Below are 27,856 nucleotides of genomic sequence, written 5' to 3'. Positions count from 1 at the left end.
AGGCCTGTGGAAAAATGCCATTGCTATAGTCAGTCATTATAGGCTTGATTATGGTCAGGCAATCGAAGGCATGCACCTGCAACCGTATAACAGGCCTCAGGTGCATAATAAAAAAGACGGCCTCGTGAGAGAGACCTGACTGTAGAGCAGCATGCGGCTGGCAGACGCGGGGCAGGCTGGAGAGGGACCAGCAGGAAGGACGCTGTGTGCAGAAGAAGGGTGACAGATGCCATGGCCTGAGTGGGCCGTGAGAGGGTCAAGCCACCTGGCGTTTTCCTTGCCTTGTGTCCACAGCCAGAGCTTTGGGACACAGAAGATTCCCGAGCACTGCAGGCCACAAGCAGCAAGGTTTGAAGACGGTGAGCGCTGCTCGCTGGGCTCCCAAAAAGCACAAGAGGAGTGAAAGGAAGCTGGAGAGGAGAAAGAAGACACCCAGAGGAGCGGCCACATACCAGTGAGTGTAAGGAATGGAATACTCATACCTGGACGCTCTGGGGCAGTGAGAAGGCATATGTTAATGCCGAACTAACTGAAAACTATGGATTTGGAAGCCAAAGTGAGTGTCTTTTTGAATACCGAACAAGCTGCAAAGTGTTATTGGTACTTAGTACAGCAAGTAATCTTGAATACCGAACTGAAAGAGAGATATGATGAACAAATGAGAATACAGAACAAGTGAGGAAAAGCAAATGATGAGCATTTTTGAATAAAATGAAAAACAAGTGATGAGCACTTATGAAATGAATAAGGTGAAAGCTATGTGGTGGAAAACAGTAAACACCACACAGTGAGTTGTGTGGAAAACACGTTGTGGCAAAGCCAAGAGACTACCAAGGAGAATCCTAAAGGAGTGTGGACAAATGACACCTGTCCAGAGAAAGAAAACTTGTCTTGACAAGAAAGCCCAAAGATTACAGAAGTATAACAAAGTTCCAAAGCTTATCGGTTATGTTACCTGTTACGAGTGGACCATGTGGTCTGACAACTGCGCCAAGACCGAGTGACCCCTTCTTGAAAAGAGCCAAGAAAATCAAAGTTAGAAAAACTGTATTTTGTCACTGATTGCTGAAGTGAATTAGAAATAGAACAATCCGTATGAACTATTTGGAAAGCCTGGATGAAAGAAAGTTGAACTGGAACTGTTCTTGAAAGCCAACAGATTTGAACTGGTTATATTTTGGAACTGTCTAAGTTTGGTAAAGTGAAGTGTGACACATATGTGACAGATCTTCGTTTGTATAGACCTTTATTGAGGTCTATTACATAAAGCCCATTAGCACTCCGGCAGAAACAGCCACCCCCTCATACCCCCTCCAACCGTCTCCTCTCCTGCTGCTCCCTCCATATTACAGAACCACCCTCACTCATGCATTCACATGTTCCACATTCTCACCAGGTCACAAGCGCACACAGACCACTACACACCTCCCACCTCTCTCTCTCACAAACACACACCATTTTCTCTTCACTCACCACTATAGGGACACATTGCCTTTCCACCTTCACACCTCTACCCACATTCCATGTTCTTCCACCCTCAGTCATTACTGCATTGTGAAACACTCTAACTACTTCACTGGGTTTAGACCACCTCAAAGGCCCATCCCTCAATGGTGCAGGTAATTTCAATCTTACCACATCACCAACCTTCACACAACTCTCCAATGTCCTTCCATTTGTCGTAGTTCCTCTTGTTAGTCAACTGTCTCTCCATAACTCGCATATTCGCTTGCAGGACACTGTCCCATGCCCACCTAGCCCTCTTCTTCCAGGGGGAGCACAATTTTCTCACCTCCCCCTACTGAAATGGTGTTTCACCAGTCGTACAATGTGGCGGGAAACGATGCACCTCAATTGTAGTCCTCACCACATTCTCCCAGGCTTCACCACTCACCCATGCCCTGGATAACCTTTAACAAGGATTATACAATCCTGGATAACCTTGTTAAATCTTTCAGCAACAAAGTTACCTTGTGGGTGATAAATAGAGGTAAACTTGTGATCAATACCATTCTCCATCAGATACTGACGCATCTCTCTGGACTTAAATTGGACACCATTATTTGTGATTATGGTGCATGGATATCCCTCTTTCCTACATACCAGGTCCATAAATCCAAGCGCTATTGTGTACTACTCCACTCCATATGGGTCCAGTAATATCCATCCCAACTTTCTCCCATATACTGGGTACAGTCATAATAGACATGGGGCTCACCCTAGCCACCAAATTATTCACACTTAATGAACAGGGCCCACAATTCTGCACTGCTCGTTCCACCTCCAAATCACATCTTGACCACAGATATTCAGCACGAACAGCCTGTTTAGTTTTTGTAATACCTTGATGACCCTCGTGAGCAATTTCTATAATCCTCTTCCTTACTCCCCTGGGAGGAACAATGATGTTCACCGCACTGGCTGATATTGTATGAACCAACTATTCTATTTCCTCCTCGTTAAGTTTGCACTTCTCTTGACTCAGTGGGAGACCCCTTTCAATGAACTTGGCCATTACATTTCTTAACCTGCTGTCATGCGTGGCTTGGTGTGGTCCAAACACTAGCACATCATCTTGGGAGCAAATTACTCTTATACACCATGAAACAACCTTGGGCTCCCACCATGCTTGAAACCCTGTACTCCCGTGTGATACAGGTAATATTAACAGGAGGAGCCTTGATGGCTTCCCTGGATGTATTCTGCTGTATAGGTAGCAACCTATAGGTTGGAGCAGCAGGATGGCTTGCTCAGCATGGTGGTTCAGCATCTGGGCACTCACACTGGGCTCACAAAGGGTGGTAACTGGGGACTGTCTCATAATGTCAGCTTTATGTGAGACAACCGTCTTTTCTGAGGTCAGTGTACCAGGTATGTCTAGCTTTTTAAGGCATTCCGGAGGGGTGTTATGAGACCCTTTGGTATCCGGTGGGTCATTGTGGGACTCCCCCGTGGCACCCCCTTGTCCCCTTCCACATGCCTATAGTAAAGCAGATAGCAAGTTTTCAATAACCACAAGTTCTGAAAGAACTGGTTTGCAACTGCCTCACTGGGCAAAGCAGACTTCCTTATCGACTGAGTCAGAATTAAGTTGAATGGGTTGGCTAGTTGTCTTACAGGCCCTGGGTGGGCTTAAACAAAGGAAAGAGGTGTTCCCTGAGCACATATTCTCACTCCAGGCGCTACTTGGTCGGGAGGGCTTTTCTGGTGCATCAGCAGTCTACAGTTTTGCTGAGGCCAGTGGGACCAAGGGGCTAGCCAACTCTGCAGCTAAGGCCCGAGAGTTAACCATCTGGGTTGGACCAAGCACAGACCATAGACAAAATGGTATCCGGTTAATATTTCTAAAACATGTTTTTCGAAATTCCATTTTTCCGAAAACAAAACGGCGGAAAATATTTTTTTTTGGTTTCATTAGTAAAAAAAAGTTTAAAAAAACAGGGGTTTGGGGGGAACCCCACCATTTAAAAAATAACATAAAAAAAAAACATTCGAAAAAAAAAAAAATGTGGCAATTTGGTGTAGAGAAAATGGCATTTGAAAATATGGGTTTCGAAAATATCACTATAAACCGGACAAAAGATCGGAGCACAGGCTAGAGGTAGATCTATCAAATTCTCCTGCTGGTCCTACTCAGGGCTGTATCCCATGGCTAAACAACTCCCTGCCAATAACTTTAGCTTTGTCCATATCGCTAACAAAGCAAGCAGGGGATCCTAGGGAAATCGGCAGACCTTCATTTATATCCAGTTCAGCTTCAATGTTGGACGAAGAGTTTACTTCAGAGCAAATACCAGTCGGGACCCTCCGGCTGCCCTTTGTTTCTCTTCCATAAAGTACTCCCGGGTTTTGTATTTCCCCCTCCCCCAAATATACGCCCTGTTTAGATCCCAGGAACTGCTTGATTTTTTTAATCAGGAAGTAGGCCTTGCCCGTCAGCTGCGTGGGGGCACAAACATTTTCAAGAAGGTCAATGTCAGTGTTGATATCAAGCTCACGCCGTGTTGGGGTTTTCCATGTTTGCGCCTTTCTGTCAATGGTGTACGCTTTGGCTTGGACTCTCTGCTGATTTCCATGAATGACTCAAAGGGACAGCTGGCTGCAATGAGGATGCGGGAAGTGTGAGAGGATGTAGAATAGAGAGTGCTCCAACACTTGCATTGCAGGTTTACAATATGGTCCTCACACAAGAAAAATTGGGCAGTAAGCGGTCACCCACTACAGATCACAGCCCATTGCATTCCACTCTCACCTCATGCGCTACTCCTGGGCAAGGGCGGGAGCGACAAACCCTAGCAGAGATTGCAGCTGGAGATATATTGGAGGGGCCAAGCGCTCCAGTGCTGTGAAGGATGGTGGCCTTCCTGGTCCAGTGCGGGAGCGAAACACCCCACATGCTTGTTCCCTCGCCACATCTCTAAAGGAAGGCTAGTACTGATTTTCATTTTAGAGAGTTCTGTACCCCCAGCAAAAGGGTCATGTCCCTGACCCTGCTACATATGGAACATGGTTTATTAAATAATACAACTATTCGGCTTCATATTCAGCTTCTGATGAATACTTGACTAAGTATTCTGCCAAATACTAAATATGCTGTTCAGTACACCCCTAGCTAAACACAAGTACCCTCCTCATGGACTGCTGATGTTTACCTTTAAATTCCACTTTTTCAATATTTTTATTCCAGCAAGGATTATGGGAGTCAAAGGGTTTTGAGGGAGTTCCCATGCTTAGTTTAGTTGCTAGTGACCTTGATGTCCTCGGTCTTACGGAGATATGGTTCACGGCCAGCTCTGTCTCAGCTTTGACACTCTACTCCCCGAGGGCTACAAGATCCTCTCTGCACCCAGATCCACTCGACCTGGAGAGGGCATAGCCCTGATCTTTCTTGAATGGATTCCTGCAACTATCATCCCGATTCAGATTTACTCCTCTTTTGAATGCCTTGTCTGCAGGCTCTCAATATCTCCCAGCCACTTCCTTACTGTTGCTACTCTCTACCAGCCCCCCGGGCAAATCACCTCTTTTCTTTCTGAGTGGGCTGATCTCTCCTCCTCCCTCCTTGCCTCAACCACTCAACTCCTCCTCCTTGGTGACCTCAACATCCACCTCGATTCTCCCTGTCCCTCATCTCTGCTCTTTCGCAACCTCTGCGATTCCCTCTCCCTCTCTATCCTCCCCTCTGGCCCGACGCACTGTGCAGGACACACACTTGATGTCTTGAGCTCAACTGGCCTCCCCCTCTCTATCCCTCTGACCACCGCTCTCTCCTGGAGTGACCACTGCCTTCTCTCCTCCCATCTTTCACACTCTTCCCCCCCGGCCAACCCCACCCCTATACTGCCACTTACTTTCTCGGACATCCGACCTATGAAGCGTGTGTCACTTGAGGCTTTCACTGCCACCTTCTCTCCTCCTCCTCCTCCTCTGGCTGGCTTGCACCCCGACAAAACCCTGTCCATTCTCTACTCTTCTATCTCTGATACTCTCGATCCTCTTGCCCCTGTCATGAGGATCCGCTTGAAGTCCAAAGCCAAGTGCAATTCCTGGTATGACTCCGACCTAGCCACACTTAAACGTAGGTGTGGGGCGGCTGAGAGGAAATGGAGGGCTTCTTGTTCACCCTCTGACAAACTGGCCGGTCGCCTGCTCCAACGGTAATGCCGACTTCTGTCCGCACTAAGAAGAGAGCCCACATTCAAGCCCGTGTCTCTGCAGCATCTAACAACTCGGCCGAACTCTTTAAAATCTGCAAGGCGCTTGCCAACCCTGCTGCAGTTTCCACCCCTCCTCTTGCCTCCCAGGCTCTCTGCAATGCCCTTGCCTCGCACTTTATCTCAAAAACCCAGGACATTCTGTACACCCTCTCCTCCCCTGCCCCTCCCATTCCCTCCCAGTCTGTGCTTGCAGACCCCCCTTTAACCACCCCCCCACCATCCTTCGCTTCCTTTCCTATTTTCTCCCCTGACGAGGTCGCTATACAAGTCCGATCTATGAAAGCCTCGTCAAAACAGGTTCATCCCTGTTCCTCTAAAACCATAAAGGACCACATTGACACCCTCGCGCCAGCCCTTGCCGATTTTTGCAACCACTCCTTTGCCTCAGGATCTTTCCCCTCCTCTCTGAAGCACTCCCTTGTGCATCCTCTTCTCAAGAAACCCACAGCTGATTCTTCCTTTCTGGCTAACTATCACCCAATTTCCATCACCCCCTTTCTGGGCAAACTCCTGGAAAAGCTGGCCATCTCTCAGCTTAACGTTCATTCTGATTCTGTTGGCTGTCTCCATGACCAACAGTCCCGCTTCAGAGCAGCCAGAAGCACGGAAACTGCTCTCCTGAATATCCGTGAAGATCTGCTCTCCAACCTGGACTCTAACATTCCCTCTGTCCTTATCCTTCTTGATCTCTCTTCTGCCTTCGACGCGTTCAACCACACCATCCTGCTCAACCGTCTCCGTGATAACCTGGGCATCACTGATCAGGCTTTGGCCTGGCTGACCTCTTTCCTCTCTGATCGACCCTCCCAGGTCCAACTGGGGTCCTTTCTATCATCTATCTTCTTCTCTACCTGTGGGGTTCCCCAGGGGTCTAACCTCTCACCCTGGCTCTTGAACCAATACCTGGCCACTCTCGCCCACTGCATTGCCACTTTCTGCTCAAATTCCCAGTGCTACCCTGATGACACTCAACTCATTCTCTGGCTGCCCTCGGCCACCTCCTCTCCCTCTCTCATCTCTGACTCCCTAACTGCCATTCAAGATTGGTGTGTCCCCAATGATCTTTGTCTGAATGCCAGCAAGACTGAGATCCTCCTCATCGGCACACCCTCTCCATCCTTCTCCCTCACCTCTGGCCAGCCTCCCTTTGCCCTCCTCCTGCGACGCTAAGAACCTCGGGGTCATCTTTGACTCCACACTTTCCTTCTCTGCCCATATCTCTGAGGTCTCTAAAAAGTCAAACTTCCTACTGCACCTCCTCAGAGGTATTCTGCCTTTCCTCTCCTTCCCTCAGAAGCTCACTGTCTCACAAGCTCTGGTTCTCTCTAGATTGGACTATTGCAACAGCCTCTTTCTAAATCTACCTGCCTCTACTCTCCGCCCTCTGCAAACTATCCAGAACAGGACTGCAAGACTTGTCCTTGGCCTCAAGCCCTGGGATCGTATCTCTCCAGCCCTGAAATCTCTCCATTGGCTCCCAGTGGATGCAAGGATTAAATTCAAAACCCTCTGCATTGTCCACAAGGCTTTCTGGGGCCTGGGTCCAAAATACCTTCAGCTATCCCTCCGCAAATACCTCCCCTCTCAAGCTCTTCGCCCCTCTACCTCTAACTCTCTCCGGGTCAATCGTTTTTCAAAGAAACGAGCTGGGGGTAGATCTCTATCTTCGGCTGGGGCCTCCCTCTGGAACAGCCTCCCTGCCAATCTAAAACTAGAGGAGAACCATCTCTTGTTCCGGAAGAACCTCAAGACCTTCCTCTTTGCTTCTGTCTTCGCTCCCCCTCTCCCCTACTGATCTGCTCTCTTGGTACTGTGCACCTGGCCACCCTCTGTCCCCTGGGCCCAGGTACCTGCTCACCCTGCCACCCTCTTGCAATGCCTCCTGGCCACTCCTTGCACTGGGGACTGTATCTGTACCCATATAGCCCCCCCCCATTTTTCTTTTTCTGCACTTATCAGATTTTCCCAGTCTGCTGCCTTAAACACAGCACTTGCCACTTGCTGGCTGCACTACCACTGTTTATTGCCTCCATTTCTATTTATTTGTATTTATTATTATTTATCTGCTCTCCTCTGCTCCGCACTTTCCACCCTCCCCCTTCCATGCACTTTTTCCCTTTTTCACTTTCCCATGCACTTGCGCGTTCTAAATGTCACTGGGCCTAGTAAGATCATTGTTGTTGTTGTGTTGTGTTCTCCTCTGTTCCCCTCCCTTGCCTAGTCGCGCTCTGAAACACTTGTGTACGAGCGCGATACAAATAAAAGATCATATCATACATCATATCAGTGGAGCAGCATCTTAAGCTGTGGGTTATGATCACGATAAAAGGATGGGGGCAACCAGTGAGATTTAGGGTCACTGGCATAAGAGGGTCCCCGCACCCCCCGCAGTGCGGGGGGACCCACCAGCACATGTCCTGGGAGGGGGCCCCACTGGAGGAAAAAAAAGGTTTTTTTATATATATATATTTTTCTTTTTGAATTCAGTCTTCATTCATAAAGAAATTATTTCTGCAACAGAAATTATTTCTTTATGAAGGCAGAGTGACTACAAAAAGAACATTTCTTTTTGAAGTCCGAGGGCTCCGCCCTCCCCATGGCATGGAAGACGCTAGGTTCGAGGCCTCCATGTCATGGGCTGGGGGGAGCCCTATGACTTCAAATTTGCCAGACTGGCATATTTGTAATGAGGCCCAATTTCATTTAGAAGTGTTAGGGCTCCCCTTAACCCCATGATGTGTGCATGTGTGAGTGTATGGTGAACGGGTGCACACTTAAATGTATAGGTGGCTGCCTGGGTGTGCCTCTATGGTGAAAGGGTGCACACTTAAATGTACAGGTGGCTGCCTGGGTGTGAATGTATGGTGAAAGGGTGCACACTTAAATGTATGGATGGCTGCCTGGGTGTTCCTGTATGGTGAAACAATGCACACTTACATGTATGGATGGCTGGGTGTGCGCGTGTGTATATGGTGATTGGTGTGTGTGCTTGCGTTCAGGGGTGCAACAAAACCTACATTTTGGGGGGCTAACCCTTCAAATGTTGGGAGAGGCGCTAACTTCATGGGCGGTGGGGGAGGGGCAAACTTATTTGTTTGGGGGCATCTCATTTCTTTACTCATTTTAATGAGACTATTCTAGTGCAGCTTTTATGTTACAAGCAGTTAACGCTCTCCTTTAAGGTTGAAAGCACCCATTTATGCACTGCTGTGAGAATGAGTGGTCTCCTGTTCCCTCTCTATCCTTCCAATCACTAACCTGGCATGCAAGTATTAAACCCACATCACGATTTCAATTGCATAAAACATTTGGCATTTGAAAGCAGGTACTAACAGTGAAATGCTTTTACTATTAGCTGGGCTCTTGTTAACAGCGAAACCCAGGTGCCATTTAACATCTGTGCCCTGTTCTATCTGGCAACTACTCTAAAGGTCAGCCAGGTCGAGTCAACAAACATAGCCCAAAGTTTCAGGGGGAGTGCTGAATCTCAGTCAACTCAATGGTGTTGCACCAATACTTGTGTTTAATGTCTTGATTACTCATTACTCCTAGCCCTATTCTTCCACGTCCCAATGTGTATGAGAAAGTACTTGTGTGTAAAGCACTCTGCCTCATACACAAGTACTGGGATGAGGTAGAGGTACATGGAGATAATGCCTGACTTAGCTACCTGTACTCTTCATTACTCCTAGTGTCACTCTTCCTCATCCCAGTACTTACCTATGAGGCAAAGAGCATCATATGTAAGCTCTGGGACAAGGAAGAGTGACATGGAGGTCATTCTGGACCAAGGAGCTGATTTTCGAGGTTGGGGCAGGGGTGGTAGGGAGAGCGGATGTGTGGGGGGGGGGCAGGATTGTGCAACAAATCATAATGCTGTCCATGTCCAGGTTAAGCAGGCATGATATGTGGTATTAGTGGATTAGTGGATGGAGAGGCATGTTGGTGCAGCCAGTCTAGTCATTCCTCAGTTTGGTATGAATTTTTTTTAACTGGGCATTTCTGATAAAGCAGAATGGGTGATGCCATTCTATCCGTTTCTTACTGCAGCATTGTATATTTTTCTGGGCATCTGTGAGCAAATGATATGATATAAGTCATTTATAACGCGCTGGTACACAAGTGTTTCTAAGCGCGACAAGACAAGGGAGGGAAGATAGAGGGAGGACAAGACAAAAGATCTTGCTAAGCCTTGTGTCATTCAGATCGTGCAAGAACGAGAAGTGCAAGGGGAAAGGGAGGGGGGAAGTGCAAGGTAGAGGGGAGGGAAAAACAGGACAGCAATGCTCTGAGTATGTGCAGCCAGGGCAGTGTGGCTCTGGGTATTGCAAGGTGAACAAGGGACTGTAGGGTTACAGTTACAGCCCCTAAGTGCTTGGTATGCCCAGAGGCAGTGCAAGGGTGACTGATCAAGAAAGAGTCTGGACTCAGTGAGACTCTGAGGGTAGCCAAGCAACCAGTCAGTACAGCGGACAGGTAGGTCAGGTAGGCCAGCAGGGGGGGAGAGAGAGAAAGCAGAGGAGAAGAGGAAAGTTTTGAGCTGCTTCAGGAACTTCGGGTGGACCAGCTCAAGTTTGAGAGGGGCCGGGAGGCTATTCCAGAGGGAGGCACCTGTAGAGGAGAGAGATCTTATCCCACTCTCTGCCTGGAGAAGTGGCTAACACTTAGAGAGTTGTAGGTAGCTGAGTGAAGGGCTTGCGAAGGAAGATATTTTGGAAGAGAGCGTTGGATGTAGTGCAGGCCCCAGGCCCAGAAAGCCTTGTGGGCAATGCAAAGGGTGTTGAACTTGATCCTTGCAGCAACTGAGAGCCAGTGAAGAGATGTCAGGGCTGGAGAGATAAGATCCCTGGGCTTGAGGCCAAGGATAAGTCATGCAGTCCTGTTTGGGATTAGTTGCAATGGGTGTAGAGTAGAGGAAGGCAGATTGAGAAAGAGGTTTTTGCAGTAGTCCAGCCTAGAGAGAACTAGGGTTCTGGAGACAGTGAGCTTCTGGGGGAAAGTGAGAAAGGGAAGAGTCCCTTTGAGGAGGAGCAGCTGGTAGTGGGACTTCTTGGCGACGTCTGAGATGTGAGGAGAGAAAGAGAGAGCGGATTCAAAGATGGCACCAAGGTTGTTTGCCTCACAGGAAGGGCCCAAGGCGGGCAGCCAGAGTGAGAGAGGGAAAGCAGGGTCAAGAGTCCAAATGAGAAGGATCGGCATCTTACTGACATTAAGGCAGAGATCGTTGGAGGCACACCAATCCTGAATCGCGGATAGACAGTCGGGAATGAGCGAGAGTAGAGGAGTTTGAGGGGAGCCTGTAGGAAAGCAGAGTGTCAGCCACATAACACTGAAAGTTAGAGGAGAAGGTAGAGTTCAGGTGGGCCAAAGGAGACAAGTAGAGGTTGAAAAACCACGGTGAGAGGATGGAGCGGAGAGAAAGGGACCAAGTTGTTCCTGGGAGGGGCTGTCCAAGAGGAAGGAGGTCAGCCACTCATGGGCCTGATCCGTGATGCCCAGGTTCTCATTGAGTCGAGTGATCAGGATGGCGTGGTTGACCGTGTCGAAAGCAGAGGAAAGATCAAGGAGGATGAGGACAGAAGGAATGCTGGAATCAAGGTTAGAGAGCAGATCTTTACAGGTGTTCAGGAGAGCAGTTTCCATGCCTCTGGCAGCTCTGAAGCCAGACTGAAGGTCATGGAGACAACCAACAGATTCTGTGTGGAGAGAAAGCTGGGAGATGGCCAGCTTTTCCAACAGTTTGCCCAGGAAAGGGGTGATGGAGATTGGGCGATAGTTTGCCGGGCAGGCTGGATCGACAGATGGCTTCTTGAGGAGTGGGTGCATAAGGGAGTGGTTAAGGGGAGAGGGGAACGTTCAGTGGCAAAAGAGTGATTACAGAAATCGGCCAAGGCTGGAGCGAGGGTGTCAATATGGTCCTTGATGGTTTTGGAGGAGCAGGGGAGCACCTGTTTGGATGACACTTTCATAGATATGACTTGTCTAGAAACCTCGTCAGGTGTTGTCAAAGAGAAAGAGGAGAAAGGAGGAAGAGAGGTAGAGATGGCCAAAGGGGGGCTGAGCGAGGAAGAGGAGATGAAGGATAGGAGTTTTAGCAGAGAAGTGAGATGACAGAGCCATAAAGAGGGCCTGGGAGGGAACAGGAGAGGTAAAGACAGCAACAGGATTGACCAGTTCCTTGCAGATTTTGAAGAGTTTGGCTGTATTGTTAGAGGACACAGGCTTGAATGTGTGTTCTCTTCTTGACGAGTTTTAATGCTTCGACTGGCATTTTGGCGCAACCAGTCTAGGTATGTCTAAATGTGGCCTGGCATGCTTTACTGTAACGATATTACGTGTCTACACTGGTCTACATTGTGTAGCCATTTGGACACATTTTCATTGTGGCATGGCGTTTTTAGTAGCAAAATATTAATGTTCCTGTGCACTGTTGGTGACTTGCATCTATTGGATTGGTGTTACCCTACAAAACAATTGCAAACGCTCTGGCTTTTTAGGCAATTTTCTCAGAACGTGTGCTGTATATTGCATTAAAACACATATATCTTTCTCCTAGTGCAGTGTGTGGCATATCCCTTCAGCAGCAAGTTTGTGCGTATTTTGCAAGCGTGATAATCCATGCCGGCACAGAGTTTGGCGCGACCAGTGATTTGTTGCCCAGTTGGGGGGGGCCCTTCAGCATTGCTTGCAGGGGGGTCACCACATTTTGTGTTACGCCACTGCTTAGGGTCACTTCATTCTGTTGGTTCAGCAGATCCTCAAGTTCTCTGGGCTATAAAATACAGTTATAGCCTAAGAGTTAGACAAAGTCAATCTCGGATGGAAAAGACAACAGCACATGAGAGAGACAAACCGCCACAGCTTCATTTTCAAAAGAGCTCTGTCTGCAGCTCAGTTTCCCGCATTCGTTAAAATAATGTCACCAATTTCCATGCCTTATTTGGATGCAAAAGGAGCCTGGGCAGAGAAGGAAATACACATGTTGTACACGTGGGCACAGGAGCTATACCGCCATATTAAAAGCTCCTTCCCACATGGAGTCCTTGAACGTAAAGGAAAGCACTGGGAGCATTTGGTAAAAGAGCAAGTTGCTAAAGCAGGCACACATAAAGCCCAGTAATATCTACGCTATTCCCAGCTTTGACCTAAGCAGTATACTTTGACTGTCCATCTGTTGCAAAGGATTTAACATGTTTAATTGCAGGTTTACAAATGTTTTATATATTGGAACACCCTAGTGGTGTATCTGGGAAGCTGATTGGTCAATCTGCAGGCTTTACGCACTGATATAGCCCGCAGATTGATTACAGCCCGCAAATCGGGTGTTTGCAAAGCAAGCAGCTTCAACGTTGTATTCTGCAATGTTGAAGCTGCTTGCTTTGTTGTATATGAAAGTGTTCATATACACCTGTGTTACATATGAACACTTTCATACACACCAAAGTAAGCAGCTTCAACGTTGCAGAACACAACGTGGAAGCTGCTTCCTTTGGTGTATATGAAGGTATTCATATACACCACTTTGGTGTATATGAACACTTCCACATACATCAAAGCAAGCAGCTTGAACGTTGAATTCTGCAACGTTGAAGCTGCTTACTTTGGTTTATATGAATGTGTTCATATACACCCATGTTCTCAGCAGCATTTTTGTAAAATAACGAATATTACGTTATTTTACATAAATGCTGCTGAGATTTCAGGATTGCGCCCGTTATGACAAAAACAGGCGCAATCCTGAAGGTGCACTGTCGTGCACTACGAGGACGCCCAGACCCACTTGAAAGTACTGGTGGAACCTGGGCGTACTGATTTGGCGCAGTAATTCCTGCTTTTTAGCACATTCACTGCGCCAAGTTCAGAATGGGGCCCGGAGGGTGTTCTAATAGCTCTATAGACCTGTAGCTCGGGCCGTACCGGCCGTTATGGTCCCTCATACCTCGTTAAAATTAACTCAGTCTTCAGGGCCCATAACGCCCGGTACGGCCCTCGCTGCAGGTATATAAAGCTATATTATGCATGGTGCTAAGAAACTTGCATGTATCAAACAATGACTACACACAGGTGACTACCCCCACAGGCACTACTGGGTTGTGTGCAAGTCTGAAAAAGTACAGCAATATATAGAGATATTTTTCGGAGATCTCATGTTTTGCTATTCCATATGTGAAATAAACCAGTTCCAGCTTTAATGTTCAATTTATTTAGCATTCTGGCACATGTAGTCCTGCATTTAGAGTACATACAGGAATGCAAAATGGCATACAATACCAGGCATACTGGAATATGATTTGGGAACTCTGTTTTGAGAGGTATTTTTAAGAAACATGAGTGTGCATGAAGGAATGTTAGGTGTGAAAAGTGGATAGCGTTGATTTCTCCATTTCTGCATTTAGCAGGCTTATGTTTTTTTTATGTGCAGCAGCTACTTTGCAAGCATATTACTCTTCTGTGCATATGCTAGAATTCTTCCATTGTCAACTCCTTTTATCCTTTACTGAGTCAATAAAATGAAAGCCACTTATTTGGGTAATATTCAAATATATTAATGTGCATGCGAAGCTAGTGGTATTCACTTTGATGCCGTGACTGTTGCTCCTTTGCCTGTGTCTACTCTTTTTGATAAAAGTGAATGTTTGAGTGCATCTGCTCTCAAAGCCCCCACATACCGCTTTTAGCAATCTACTCTTCCAAAACAACATGAATCTCAAAGTAAATACCCTTTCATTTTTTGGCAGTACCTTGTTTTCAGCTCTTCACACGCAACAACAAGCTACATGCCATTGTGAAACAATGACTAAGAGCATGCACCCTTATTACACAGTTTCGTTATGTTATTTGGCATTTATATAGTGCCCTGTATATCATTGGTATGACCTCAAAGCGCTAGTGGATTGAACACCTTTGGGGACCAAAGTCCAGGTCCATTGAGAGAGTAGGGTGTCATAGGGTGCTTGGGTGCACTCATTATGTGTGCAGCTAATGCGATGGAAGCTGCATCTTAGCATTATGTGTAGTGTTATCGAGCTCAGTCGAATGTGTGCACTCTGAAGGGTGGACTCTGAGACCGGGTTCTGGCTGTGTTAGGCCTGTGTAGGACGGTTATGTGCACAGCTAGGCTGATTTTTCGTGGATATGGCTGTGTTTTAACAGGGTGTTGAGTTGTTCATGTAGAATTGTTTGTATATGAGCAGCTATGCCAAAATTGATCAAGGGGTGTAGCTGCGCTCTATTGTGTGTTGATGTAGATTAGAGAGTGAGCATAGTGATAGGAGGGATGTGCACATTACTTTATCTTCTACGACAGTGGGATTGGAAATTTGGTTGAATTGCGTCTAACAAGATAAAAGGCAGAGGGTAGTTCACGTTTTGCCTTGGTCCCAAGAGCATGTAAAAGAAAACACACCAATGAAATAAATATACCTCGTTTAGTTGTGGGGGTGTCTGCTCTGGGTCTGCATGTATAATGTACACTCCCGCTGTGGCAAACACATCCTGGGTACACCAGTGATATCCTACGTTTTCAGGCAATTGAATGTTTCCTCTATTCTCTTCTCACAGATGTGTGCGGAGATGTATTGTTAATTTGAATTACCCATGTGGACAGTTCGCTGTTGCCATTGTCATAATTGCACTTATTACAGACCATTAGTAAGCATGTTTACCATGCATCCTTGTAACATTAAAGTTCATTAGCCGCCATCATCCTCCCCAATCCCTGCACATTTCGAAGTGCCTTAGGGAGCATTGACCTGCAGCCCCACTGATGTTCTGTGCACATATCATGTATGTTACCTTGTAAATCATGTAGCTACACCCCAGATGTTATCTCCTGAATTTGACTAACTAACTCGAAGGCTTCTCTAGGGAAGACAATGTAGTTTTTTGACCGATACATGTGCCACGTCCACATTCCCAATGATGAAGAAATGGAGTGGCCGGTGAATGCATTTGACCTATTCATTCTCTTTAATGCCTTGCAGTTAAGGAGCTGTAGGTGCACTTCAGATGTGTTTCTTGATCACTTGTTCATAAAAAAAGATTGGTTGCGAGGATGACTCAAGGGGCAGCGCATTTGTCTTGGAAGCAAGGCAACGCATAGCAACACAGGTTCGAACCCCCGGTCTCGGGTATTAAGCGTGTTATAAAAGAACAATTATAATTACAATTTTACATCCCATAAACCACCTAAAAGAATATCAGTGAAGGTGGGCTGCTTTGGATTCAAACTCAAGTTGTTTGTGCATGATGATTTGCAATGCATCCCATGCAACCAGCGAGCAGTTTATGCCAGGCGCAAGTACATCCTAATTCACAAACAAGGGGCGAATCACTGGCAGAGAACATCCACTTGGTAACGTGAAAAGTGAAAACAGTTAAGTAATGCAATGTCACTGTAAAGAGGCCTCGAGGAGTAGGGGAAGGGAGACACTTTCGGAGAAAAAATTTGCAAATGCTACATGTAGATTTTGCACAGTCCCAAATATGTTGTGCCCGTTTGGAACATGGGCTAGTTGTGATCAGAGAGAAAACACACATGTTTTGCTTCTAGTTTGCGATTCAGCATGGGCTACCCGCGTTTGTAGTTGGGCCCCATATTTGTATTGCCCATTTTTGGCTTCTCCTCCAGCCAGACCCATTTTGCATGTGGAAATCAAGGGAACATGCAAATCCAACTCGGATCTTGCCCAGTCACTCACACACAACATGCACCTTAGGGCTTGCCACATGCAGTGGGTCCTTTCACCAGGTCTCATGAAGGAAAATGGTGCTTGCCCTGCTTTTCCCAGTTCAGAGAAAATGCTTCAGTGATGCTTGCAGAGTGTTGGCCAGAGTACTGGGCAGTGCTCCCTAGGTACCAAAAATCTTCTGTAGCAGGCAAGTCACTTTTCTTGTGCCTGACAAGTGGTTAAGGAGAGAGTGGCCAAGACTAATGGACATCTTCTCTTCACCATGTGCAAGAGACTTTACACAGCTTTAGATCCAGCGAGAGTTCAGTTTTCATCCTTCTTCTTAGAGATGATTTTTAAAGGAAATTCCAAAAGATGGTTCTTTTTAAAAGGGGGCGTTTTACCCCCATGTATAGTCAAATCCTAACTGGGGATTTGGGTCTGTTTAAGCCTTCTGCTAAAGAGCAATCTGGGTCTGTGTTACAGATTGTCCCTCCTTTGCAATGTCCTGCCCAGTGCCCTTGATTTGCCGGCAGTCGGGGGAGGAGGGGTTAAGAAGAAAGTGATGTACAGTAAGTTCCAAGATGGTCAACGTCATCTTCCAGTAGCTTTCTGGCCTTTGACTTCCCTGGACCTCACCTCACACCTGTGTAGACCCCAAGAATCCCTTATTCAGGTGGCCGGGGAAGGGCTGGCACTCTCAGATCCCAACCCTGGGGGTGGATGAGGGAGGGAGGATCATCTGGGTAGATAAACCTGGGGTTATCCTCGGGGGAACCCCCTAGAAACTCAAACCCCTCCCCCCTTTACCGACACAGACACTTTCTCACGGACAACTCACTGTGAGCGACAATCGATCAACGCCTCCAACATTCCCTCTGTTAACATACACCATTTCAGAACCCATACGTTACCCCCGCTCACCCCCAATTCCAAAAGATACCAAACCGGAAGCATGCACACCTGAATTCAATCATTACTCCCAGGAAGTATAAAAGGCAGAGCAGGAACGCTCACTTTCAGCGAGTCCTGGATACTGGAAGGTGCCGGAGAGAAGGAGAAAGCCCTAGTGAGCTGCATAAACCATGGAAGACGAGAAAACCGCCCAAACACTGGCCCTGCTATTTGAGAGGAGACTACAGTGTGGAGGAGGGTGCTGTACTTCCACAAGGCAAAACCAGGGGCCGTTGGGATTGTCTGGTGATGCCTATAGCAGAACTCCTCCCCTGGGGTCAGAAAGGCAAACCCAGGTCCATTAAGGGCAGGAAGTATGCCCCTGACCTCACTGAAACATCCCTTTGTATCTCCAAACAGCTCCCAAAACATGGAATGTCATTTTGGGGGAGCTGTGAAGTGGGAGCAAAATTATCAAAAGTGCATTCTGGGACTCGGAGTCCAGAAACATAGTTTTGAAGATTGTGAACTTTGTGAGAGGGTTCTGAGCCTGGTAGAGGGAGACCTGGTGAACATTGTGGGAGGATTCCGAGCCCAGTAGAGGGAGACTTTGTGAAATGATGTGCGAGGAACTGGCACCAGAGATAGTTATCTGGCACCACGTGGACGCTGTTTTGAAGGACTCTGGCTGGTGCCCCCTCTCCCAAATCAGGAGAAACAACTACCACCAAGAGTCCTTAGGGGAGGCTGGCGTGAGGTGTCAAGGTGATCATACGAGGGTCAAACCAAACCCCTTGTACATTGAAAAGTCTTTGACATTTTGTGCAGGCAAACGTGAACTCGACTGAGGGATGCCTGTGAATTGGGGTGAACCACAATACACCCTAGAGCATTGTGATGAATGAACTGAGCGAAGCCTGACTGGGGGCTTTAGAGAAATACTGACTGGGGGCTGAGACCTGGACTTGGGTAAAGGGAAGAACCTAAGGGGTCTAAAATGACTTTTTGTTGAACTGTGCAAATGTGAACCCGACGGAGGGATGCCGAGAGGAAGCTAGTGGAAGGAAACCCCTGCTTTCTGATGAGATTATGAAATTGTGAACTGTGGAAATTGTGAACCCGACTGAAGGAATTGTGAAACTGGCGTTTGCGCCTGGCTGAGGGGAACACTGTGCGAACTGTGATATTGTGAATCACATACTTGCCATAGAATAACACACTGGCCCAGTGAGACGTGATTGCCCTTTGGAAGTTTGTTTAAATTGGCAAGTGCTTTGAGAGGTTAACGCTGAAACAAGGATCAGAGCCTGGCTGAGGGGGACCCTGGGGTGAAGAGTCATCACCCGACGTAAAGGTTGTTTAAGGCCCATCAGGCCCTTTGAAGCTAAAGACTTTGCATGAAAGAGACTTCGGCACAGAAGGACCTTATATTGAGGAAAGGAACTCTTAACTTCATGCCAGAAAGCCAAAGAGTGTGCTGTGCTCAAGAGTCCCGACTTCTCCCATGCTAAAAACATGGGGAAGGGAGGTCCCGTCCATAACATCCTGACTTATCATTTTGTGAACACTTCTTTCTTTTCTTGTGAACTATTTTGTAGCATAGCGGTAAGGATTGGCAATAGTAATTTTTTAGAATAAGTCTTTTTATTTGACTAGACTCCACTAGGACTGTAGTATTATTTAATGGTCAGAGCTTGCTCCCATCTTATATTTAGCTGTAGATTAGGCATTCATCTCACCCATTTTACAGTTTAATAAACACCCTTGAACTGTGATCACTTGTGTCTCTTACTTTGATACCATGCCTTCCTTACACACCTCTGTGTCCCAAATTAAAGGGTCTCCATGTTGATATCCCCTTTCAAGTATTTGCCTTTTGTTCTACAGTTTCCCTTGAAGCGCCTGTTCACAGCACTACCCCAGGCTCCCAGAATTCCAACTAAGAGTACAATCCGTTACCTAGTTGTCACTGAGCCCATGTGGCCAGGAGCAGCTTGAGGGGCAGAAGCCTGCAGCAGATGCCTCTTTCATTTGTAGACCAAAGTGGAAAGGCAGAGAATAAAGTATGTCAGCAAATTGAGTTTTGGCGGTTTAATTTAATCACCTCATCAATCACGATATCTATCTTGTAAAATATAGCTTTATCGTTAGTGTCCTTCTGTTCAAGGGCACTGTAGCTCTGCCCACCAGTGTCATGCATTCACCAAATAACAATTTGACTGGGGTACTTTTAAAATCAAGTGAGTGGGCAGTATTGATCATGTTACAAACTCATTATGCCTTAAATCCCTCATTCTGATTTCTGACACTGCCTTTTGAATGGGGCATATGAGGAAAGTGTGTCTGTTTAGCAGCACCACTTTCCTGCAGAGAACCCACCTTCACTTTGACTGGTAAAAATAAAAAAATATCAGTATTGTATACCCTCGCACATGGCCTTCTGTCATACAGACCGTGGCATAGTTCAGGTGCAATGAATTACTCTCTCAGCAACCCACCTTTACAGAGGTACCCACATTTAATGTGGGTGACTCATAATTACTCCCCTTCTCGCACACAGGTGTTGCCTATTTTGCTTGATTCTTTTACCCTGCTCCCCCTTTTCCCCCCTCCAGCCTACTTCTGCAGGAGTCTGCCCTGATACATTCTGGATTCACCATCACCGTCTTGTGGTCAATGCTGGATTAGACTTATTTGGACTTCATTGATTCACGGTGCATCACCCTTCTCAGGGTGGCCCTGAATCATGCTGTTCCCATCTTCATCTTGTATTCAGGCTTGCAACTTTGTGTTACTACTGACTTCTGTGATTGTATTCGCTATCCACTCTTGCTTCTCCACTCTTTTTGACTGCTTACTCTCTTTTCTCTCCTCCTTTCCCTTCTCCCTTTTCCTATCTCCTCCCATTACTTTCTTCTATGCACTTACTCTATCAGAATTGTCCCTTGACCTAATATGATAGCAACCTCGTCTGTTTCCTCCACCCTCCCATTACTGTTTTTTTTCCTCCTCACCACCTCTCCAGCACTATCTGAAATGTCGTCGGGCCTAGTATGATAGTCGCTTGTTTTGTTCCTCCCCTCCCTTCCTGCACCCCTCTCTCACCTTTTGTTTTCTACGGCTCTACCAGAAATGTTGTCAGGCCTAGTACGATAGTCGAATGTCTGTTTCCATTTCCTTCCCACTCTCCCCCTCCATTCCTTATCTCTATGTCTTAGCTCTTGCACTATCTGAAATGTTGTCAGGCCGAGTATGATAGTTAATTTCACATCCTTACTGTTCATGGCCTGTAAGAATGTCGTTGTATTTTCCCTTGTTCCCTCCCTTGCCTTGAAGCGCTTTGAAACACCTTGTATATAGGCGCTATATATAAATAAAACTATCATACCATAACTATCATAGACAGGAGAATCAGACTTGGGAGTGTCAATGGACAGACAGTCATCATTTGTGCGGTTTTCGCTCAATCATATGATCGACACATGATCTAGCATGCATTTAGTGGGCTCAGGGCACGCCCCAGAATGCCTTGAACAAAATAATGCAATGCTTTCACAGAACCAGCACGTCTTTTGGGATAATGCTTCATGTGCCCTATTATATTTAAAGTGTCGCTGCTTAGTTCACTGGGGCACCTTTCACGAAAGCAGAACGGTTTCCATTGTCCGCAAAACCGTTCCATGCATTTATACTTTTAATAAAAACAATGAAAATATGGTTACACCATTTCTTTTTTGCAAAGGGTTGTCTGGCTCTACTTCAAGACTGCAACAGTCGTCCACCATTTCTTCGTATGTCACGCTCCGACGAGGGCAGCCAACCGAGAGCTCCACGGTAAGCTGAATATTCTGATGTATTTGTGATATTTAACATGCAACATTTGACTTCACTCCGCACGAGAAGCCGCAGTAGCTAACAGAGGCACGCACAGCAGCATTGCTCATCACTAATTCATAAAAAAAGTTTTCCACAAGGGTAACTGAGCAGCAACATGTGTGCACATTCAATAATGAGTAAGAATGGATTCAAATATATTTTGTGCAGCTATTCTGAAAACATGACTCGATGCAATATTCCAGCAAACAATGCAGGCATGAGTGTCTCTGGCTAGGACGTGCAGTATTAACATCTGCTGTGCTCTGATCCAGAATGCCATTACATAGAACCCACGTGCATATAGTACAAAAGAGGGGATTGAGCCATGCGGTTGGTGTTCACCTTGTTAAACAAGCATTGGCAAAGCCAATAGTTTTGGCGTTTACTTCTGTTCTTTGCATTTTTATAGGCACCAGAGTGCAAGGACAGTACAACGTTTCAATGGAGGATGCTGTAAGGTGTACGGGTGTGCAAGAGAATAGACCAAGAGAGGAAACAATTGAGAGAGGGTGCCATCGATGAGCAACAGGAAATGGGAGCGAGAACGGTTCTGAGTGAGATGGTCAGAGTGTGAGGAAGGATGAGGGGTGTTTGCAGAGAGGGTTTGGTGAGTTGGGGTAGAGAGAATGGCTGTAGGGTGGGTGGAGGTAAAGAGGTGGGTGCAGCTATAGAGTTGGAATGGTTGGGTGGGAATCGAGAGAGTCGGGGTAGGGTGGAGTGGGTGGAGGTAGAGAGAGTGGGGGTGGGGGTAGATGGGGTAGTAGAGAGAGTGGGGTGGAGTGGCTGTAGGTAGAGGGAGTGGAGGTTGGGTGGGTGGGTGTAGCAGGGGATTTGCATTTGGGTTGGTGGGGGTAGAGCGAGTGGAGGTTTGGTGGTTGTAGAGTGATTTTAGGTAGGGTGGGTGGGAGTAGTGAGAGTGAAGGTAGGGTGGGTGGGGAACAGAGGGTAGGGTTGGTGGGAGTCAAGAGTGTGGGGTAGGCTGGGCGTGTAGGGGTAGAGTGGGGGTAATGTGGGTGGGGTTGGTGGGGACAGTGTGGGTGGGGGTCAGTGGGGGTAGAGATAGTGGGAATAGGGTGGGGGTAGGATAGGGATATAGAGTGAGGGTGGAGGGAGTAAGGATAGGGCTGATGGGTGGGGTTAGGGTGGGTTGATGGGGTAGAGAGTGGGGATTGGGTGGGTGAGGGTAAGAGAGGGTGTTGAATGGGTGTGAGAGGGTAGAGAGGGAGGGGGTAGTTTGAGAGGGTGGGGCTAATGTGCTTAGGGGTGGGTGAGCGGTTGGGGTTAGAGAGAGTGGGGGTGGGGTGGGTGATGGTTTTTGGTTGAGGTAAAAAACATGAAGAACAAAGCAGCCCTGCGAGGACTTCTTAAAAGTGGGCCCAAACCCAACCAGCACATGTAATGGGGTGGGTGGAGGAAGAGACAGTGGGGTGTGGGTGGGGTCAGTGGGGGTAGAAACGCAGCCTCAGGAGGACAACATACAGACATGCTCACAATAGCCCAAATGTCCACACAAAATAGCCCCAAATTGCCCAATATGAAATCACTGCACAATTGGGAAATGGAGAGCCCAGGTCTTTTTTCAGGACTTCTGATTGGGTAGAACGGTGGAGTTTGGAAAAAAAGATTTCAGTGATTTGGCAGTTTCATGTCCTGGCATTACCCGTTGCTATGCCAACCAGATATTTTTTGTTCAGAAACCCATTTCATCTCTCTCTTCTTTAACCATGATTTCAGCAATGCTGTAGTGCAAGTGCCACATAAATTCACCAAAACCAAAAAGGGTGCATCCTGCAGAGCTTGCCAAGCCCCCTTGTAAGTCGGTCTGCTTTGGAGCTCTTGTGCATCTCCACTGTCTGGGCCTCTGGCATGTTCACGCTTAGTCTTGCAGACTCCCAACTTGTATGTGATAAGCGGGAGACCACAGTACATCAGCTAATCCCTGCAGAAGTGGCGGAAGACTCTAGATGAAACAGATGCAACAAGAATGCTTGTGCTGAACCACTAAAGCAATCCAACTTGGGGCTGGCAATGAACAAGTCTCAGAAGAGCCCTGGGAGTGTAGGTTTCTTTAACCCATGACGACAACAGTAGCCAGGCCCTGGCCTGAGAATAGAAGAAACTGATGGACTCGATCAGTGATTGCTTTTGGAGCCTCTAGATGCTCTTGTGGTTAGGTGGACAGCCTGGGGATGGAGCTAGGCACCATGCAGGAGTCATTGGGGAAAACGGACAAGCAGACAATACAAACATTAGGTGTCCTTAGCTGCTGTGGAGGGAAAGCTTAAAACAATGAAAGAAGCATTGGCAAGAGGGGATGAGTTTGGTGACACCACTGATAACTTTCAGCACTGCCCAGCTCAGACTATCGCTGAAGCAGACATCTGTATGGAACGTCTTGAGGACAGGATAAGAGGAGGGAAAATCAGGGTCTTCTATTGTCCATCGCCCCCCACCCATCCCCCACCCTGGTTTTGGAAATGGTGACCTCAGCAAGTTCAAGGAGGACTTCATTAAGAAAATAGGTGCCCTTTTACCTAGCCATCCCACAAATACTAGGGTACAAAACCTACAGAATGTGAGGGAGAAAATTGGAGAGCAGTAATATTATTGTGGTGCTCTCAGTCCTAGGTTGGACAGCATGTTCTTATGGCTGCAGCCAAGAAGAAAGTACTCTAGTTTGAGGGCCAAAGGATTCTGCTTTCCTTCCTGGATGTAAATAAGGGTTCTGTCAATAAGGTAAGAGACATGTCTATCAAGAAAGATCAGTCAAAGAGTGAGTGCTTCATAAGGGGAACAAGTTCATGTTTCCTAAAGTAGGGGCAGTTCAGTAATTTTTGGATGGCCTGGGGAAGGATAGAAATGTTATATGTTGATAAATGATTAAGGCGTTTAATAAAATATCCACTGTTGGCTGTTTTGGGAGGCCTGGACATGTACTGGAAAGTTGAGGAGCTTTTAGTGGGTTACTTACTCTGGCTGGTGTCTTGTAACGAGGTAAATAAGCTTTTGCCACTTACTCTGGCTTTTCTGCCTTTCCTTCCTCATCACCCCTATGGAGCGGGGTGCATCAGAGATTTGGTTATTGCCATCTTCTATATTGAGGAGGAGGACGCAGACTCTCAGAGGACATTTGAATAAAAACACCTTGCAATACTATGCATGCCTAAATATGACTATCGCTATGGGTGTACCCTACTAATATGAATAGCTCAGGTGCTTGTCAGTCATCTGTAAATGTCCAAAAAGAACATGTCCGCTTTCCAAAAACTAATGCTAACTACCCACACCACTACATTAACAACTAAGTTCAGGAGAAATGACTCCCTTCTCCTGATAGGTGCTTCACGGACTCGTCTTAATCTTTAGGTTCCTGACCAATCTGTAACTTTCAAATGGTCTTTGTGACTTTTCTTAGAAGGCTGTGTAGCTCACTAATGAGACTCTGAATGGTATTTTCCTCTTTCGAAATGGATCTACTTGATTCTTGTTGAATCTTTAGTTCGATCTGAAGGGGTTTTTGCATAATCTGACAAAGTGTAGTTTCTGAATAATTCCATTTTCCTGCAAGGTTATAGTTCAACCCTTCCTTGTCTGTATTTTCTCGTAGTTTACTCATCATAGTGGTTTCTCTCTGGCTTTTAGTTTACCATATTCTTTCTCTTCTGTATTCCAATCTTTAACTTTTATCCCAGGTTTAGCTTTCTCCTCTTTCAAGGATAGTAGTATCCTTGTCTTATTGATCTCCCTCTAAGTGATGGGTATTAGTCTCTTCCTTTCTATAAGGCAGTTCAAGTTTCTTCCTTTACTACCAAGCCTTATCATTTCTACTGAGACTTGTTTGTTCCAGTATTTCAGTTATATCGATCTCCCTCTTAGGTATGTTTATTATTCTCCTTCTTTCATTAAAGTAGTTCAAATGTCTTAACTTTGTTTCCCAGCTTTTCTTCCTTTTCTTCCTTCCTTTTACGAGCATATGAGTCCCTTTTGGTTTCCCGTTCCTCCCAGTTTCCCTGTTACCTTTTGTACAGGCAGGGAACGCCGGCAGGGTTCTTCTGGGTGTGGAACCTTCCTTGGTTCTCTGTCTCGCACTCTGCTTGCTCTGACTGGTGTCCTTGCCAGACATCTCTTGCTTCTGGCTTCTCAGTGCTGTGACAGGGAGGCATGCTGTTTGCAAGGGCTTCCCCAGATGGTGCTAGTGTAGCTGTATGGGCAGCCTGCCTAACACAGCGAATTCGTGGTCATGCCACCACCGGATATCGGACTCCAGTTGCCTACGGTTTCTGCTTCTTCCGCACACCATACTTCCAGCGTTTGCTTTGCTGGATACAAGCAAGTTTGGATTTCATGTGCCCTGCATCCCTCTGGTGTTTGTTAGGAAGGCATGTTATCAAAGTTGGACATTCACAAGTGATCACAGTTCAAGGGTGTTTATCAAAATGTAAAATGGGTGAGATAAACACCTAATGTAAACCTAAATCTAAGATGGGAGAAAACTACGACCATCAACAAATAATACAGTCCTAGTAGAGTCTAGTCAAATAAAAAGGGCCTATGCTAAAAAAAAAAAGAAATCCTGCAAATCCTTACCGCTATGCTAAAATAGTGTGGGATAATATTCACAAGAAAGAAAAGAAGTGATTAAGTCAGAATGGTATGGCCGAGGTCTCCCTTTTCCACGATTTTTAGCACTGGACAAAGCGGCAATCCTGAGCACAGCACACTCCTGAGCTTCTCTGGCACGAGCTGGCAGTCCCCTTGCTCTATATCAGGGCCTTCTGTAGCCAAGTCTCTTCTCAGGCAAAGTCTCTAGCTTCAGAGGGCCTGAAATGCCAAAAACAACAACAAAAAAGTTCCGTCTGCTAAGCTTCACGTCGGGTGATTACCCTTCACCCTTGGATCCCCCTCAGCCAGGCTCCGATCCTTCTCTGTCGTCAGCCTCCCTCAGTCGGGCTCAGACCAACCACTCACTGTGGACATCCCTCAGTTAGTTTCATACTTGTCATTACAATGTAGTACACTTTGCTTCTTCACAGAGTGGGATTCACTTCCCTTTGCTTTTCTCTTAACGTCCCTCAGTCGGGTTCACTATACCCCTTTCAATCACAATCTCCTTATTTGTAATATTCAAAATTCTCTGTCTTTTGAACAACCTCACAATGTTTGTTAGGTTCCCCTCATCCGGGCTCAGATCTTCCAAAGCACTTGCCAATTTTAAACAAAGACTTCCGAAAGGTCATCACGTCTCACTGGGTCACTTTGTTAGCCTATGGCAAGTGCGGGCTTCACAAAAACACAGTTTCCCCTCAGCCATGCAAACTGTTTCACAATTTCACCATCATCAAAACTTCTGTAACGTGTCAAGGACTTAAGATTGTACAAGGGGTTTGGCTTGACCCTTGTCTGACCACCTTGACACCTCACGTCGGCCTTCACTATGGCCTCTTGGTACTTGTTGTTTCATTACTTTTGTAATTTCACATTCGCTTTGTTCAGGAGAGGGGTACCAGCTAGAGACCTTCTGATCAGCGCCCACGTGGTGCCGGATCACTCTCTCTAAAAAAGACCTCTGTCTATTTATCTTCTTTATGTTGCCACTCAACCTTGAGTCTAACACAGTCTGGTCCGCTATCAGGTTCTTCCAACTCACCGGCTGTGCTGAATTCATTGGCGCTTCTTTTGCCGCAGGAGTAAAGGACGGTACCATGATGGCAACTGCGTCTCCCCGCCCTGGATATCGGTGCTGGAGAGTTTCATGTACTGCTGACATCCATCACATCATTCACCATTTGCAATTCCAGGTCTTGTGTTTCCTTTGTCGGAGGCTCTGCAGGCCTGGGTTGAAAAGGGCAAGTGCAACTCCCTCCTTGACGTCCTTACAGGTCTCGTCGCCTTTCTCCTCCATTTGAACTGCCGTCCTTGAATAGCCGATTCCTTGTGCGTTCAACCTTTCTCAGAGTGTGCTCTCATGCTCCGACTTTTACCCCTATAGGGAAGGGAAAGGGCAGCAATTGCCTGACTCTGCCTGACCCTTGTGTTGGAACACGTCAGGTAAACGGCTCTGCTCTTAGTCTGTTGTCACTCACAGTGCAAGAAGGTGTTTGTGTTGGAAAAGGGGGTGCTAGAGTTTCTAAATATCATACTTGGCATGATGGGGAAAAGGTGTCGTAAGGAAGAGGATACCACGTCCCACCCTTCGGTGTTCCACTTCCACTCCCCAAAGACCCCTCATCCAGGTAATCCTCCTGCACCGGTCCACCCTGGATCCAATAGCGATGGCCATATCCTGGCCGCCTGGATGACGGATCCCCAGGGACTAGTGAGTAAGACACCTTCAGGTTTCTCGCATGTTGCTCTACGAGGGGACCTCCCCTGATTCGGTATGCATTCCTCTTTCCTTTTTTATCATTTGATGAGTACTCTTCTTTTATCCTACTCATCACAGTGGATTGGAGATTTCCATTAAAAGGGGCACATTCTTTTTCTTCCTGATGACAGCACATTTTAACTTTCTCTTCAGTCAACTCTTTGTCTCGTCCCATGTATGGCATCAATTGCATTGGTTTAGAGAGTTCCTCACAGGAATAGGAGTCATTGACCCCTACGGGGAGTCTCTCCTGGTGAGTTCCCACTTGCCTCAACCCTTAGGCAGGGTTCTGCTGAGTGGACTCACCTGTCTAACCTCACTTGGGGGTGGAGGGT

General features: G+C 46.8%; 1 protein-coding gene across 8 annotated transcripts in view; it reads left to right on the top strand.

Moving 5' to 3' along the window:
* The window catches only part of PLEKHA7 (pleckstrin homology domain containing A7), a 1,516,580-nt gene that overhangs the window by 1,352,883 nt on the left and 135,841 nt on the right, over nt 1-27,856 (top strand). For all 8 annotated transcript variants that reach the window (XM_069623767.1, XM_069623765.1, XM_069623764.1 and 5 more), the window contains one exon: nt 21,024-21,115. In XM_069623767.1, the coding sequence (XP_069479868.1) occupies nt 21,024-21,115 (92 nt within the window). The remainder of the gene's footprint in view (nt 1-21,023; nt 21,116-27,856) is intronic.

Source organism: Ambystoma mexicanum, chromosome 11 (assembly GCF_040938575.1).
Source record: "Ambystoma mexicanum isolate Mex_15411 chromosome 11, UKY_AmexF1_1, whole genome shotgun sequence".
Classification (NCBI taxonomy): Eukaryota; Metazoa; Chordata; class Amphibia; order Caudata; family Ambystomatidae; genus Ambystoma; species Ambystoma mexicanum.
Note: the sequence above shows the minus strand (reverse complement) of the source record. Positions and strands in the feature narration are given on the sequence as shown.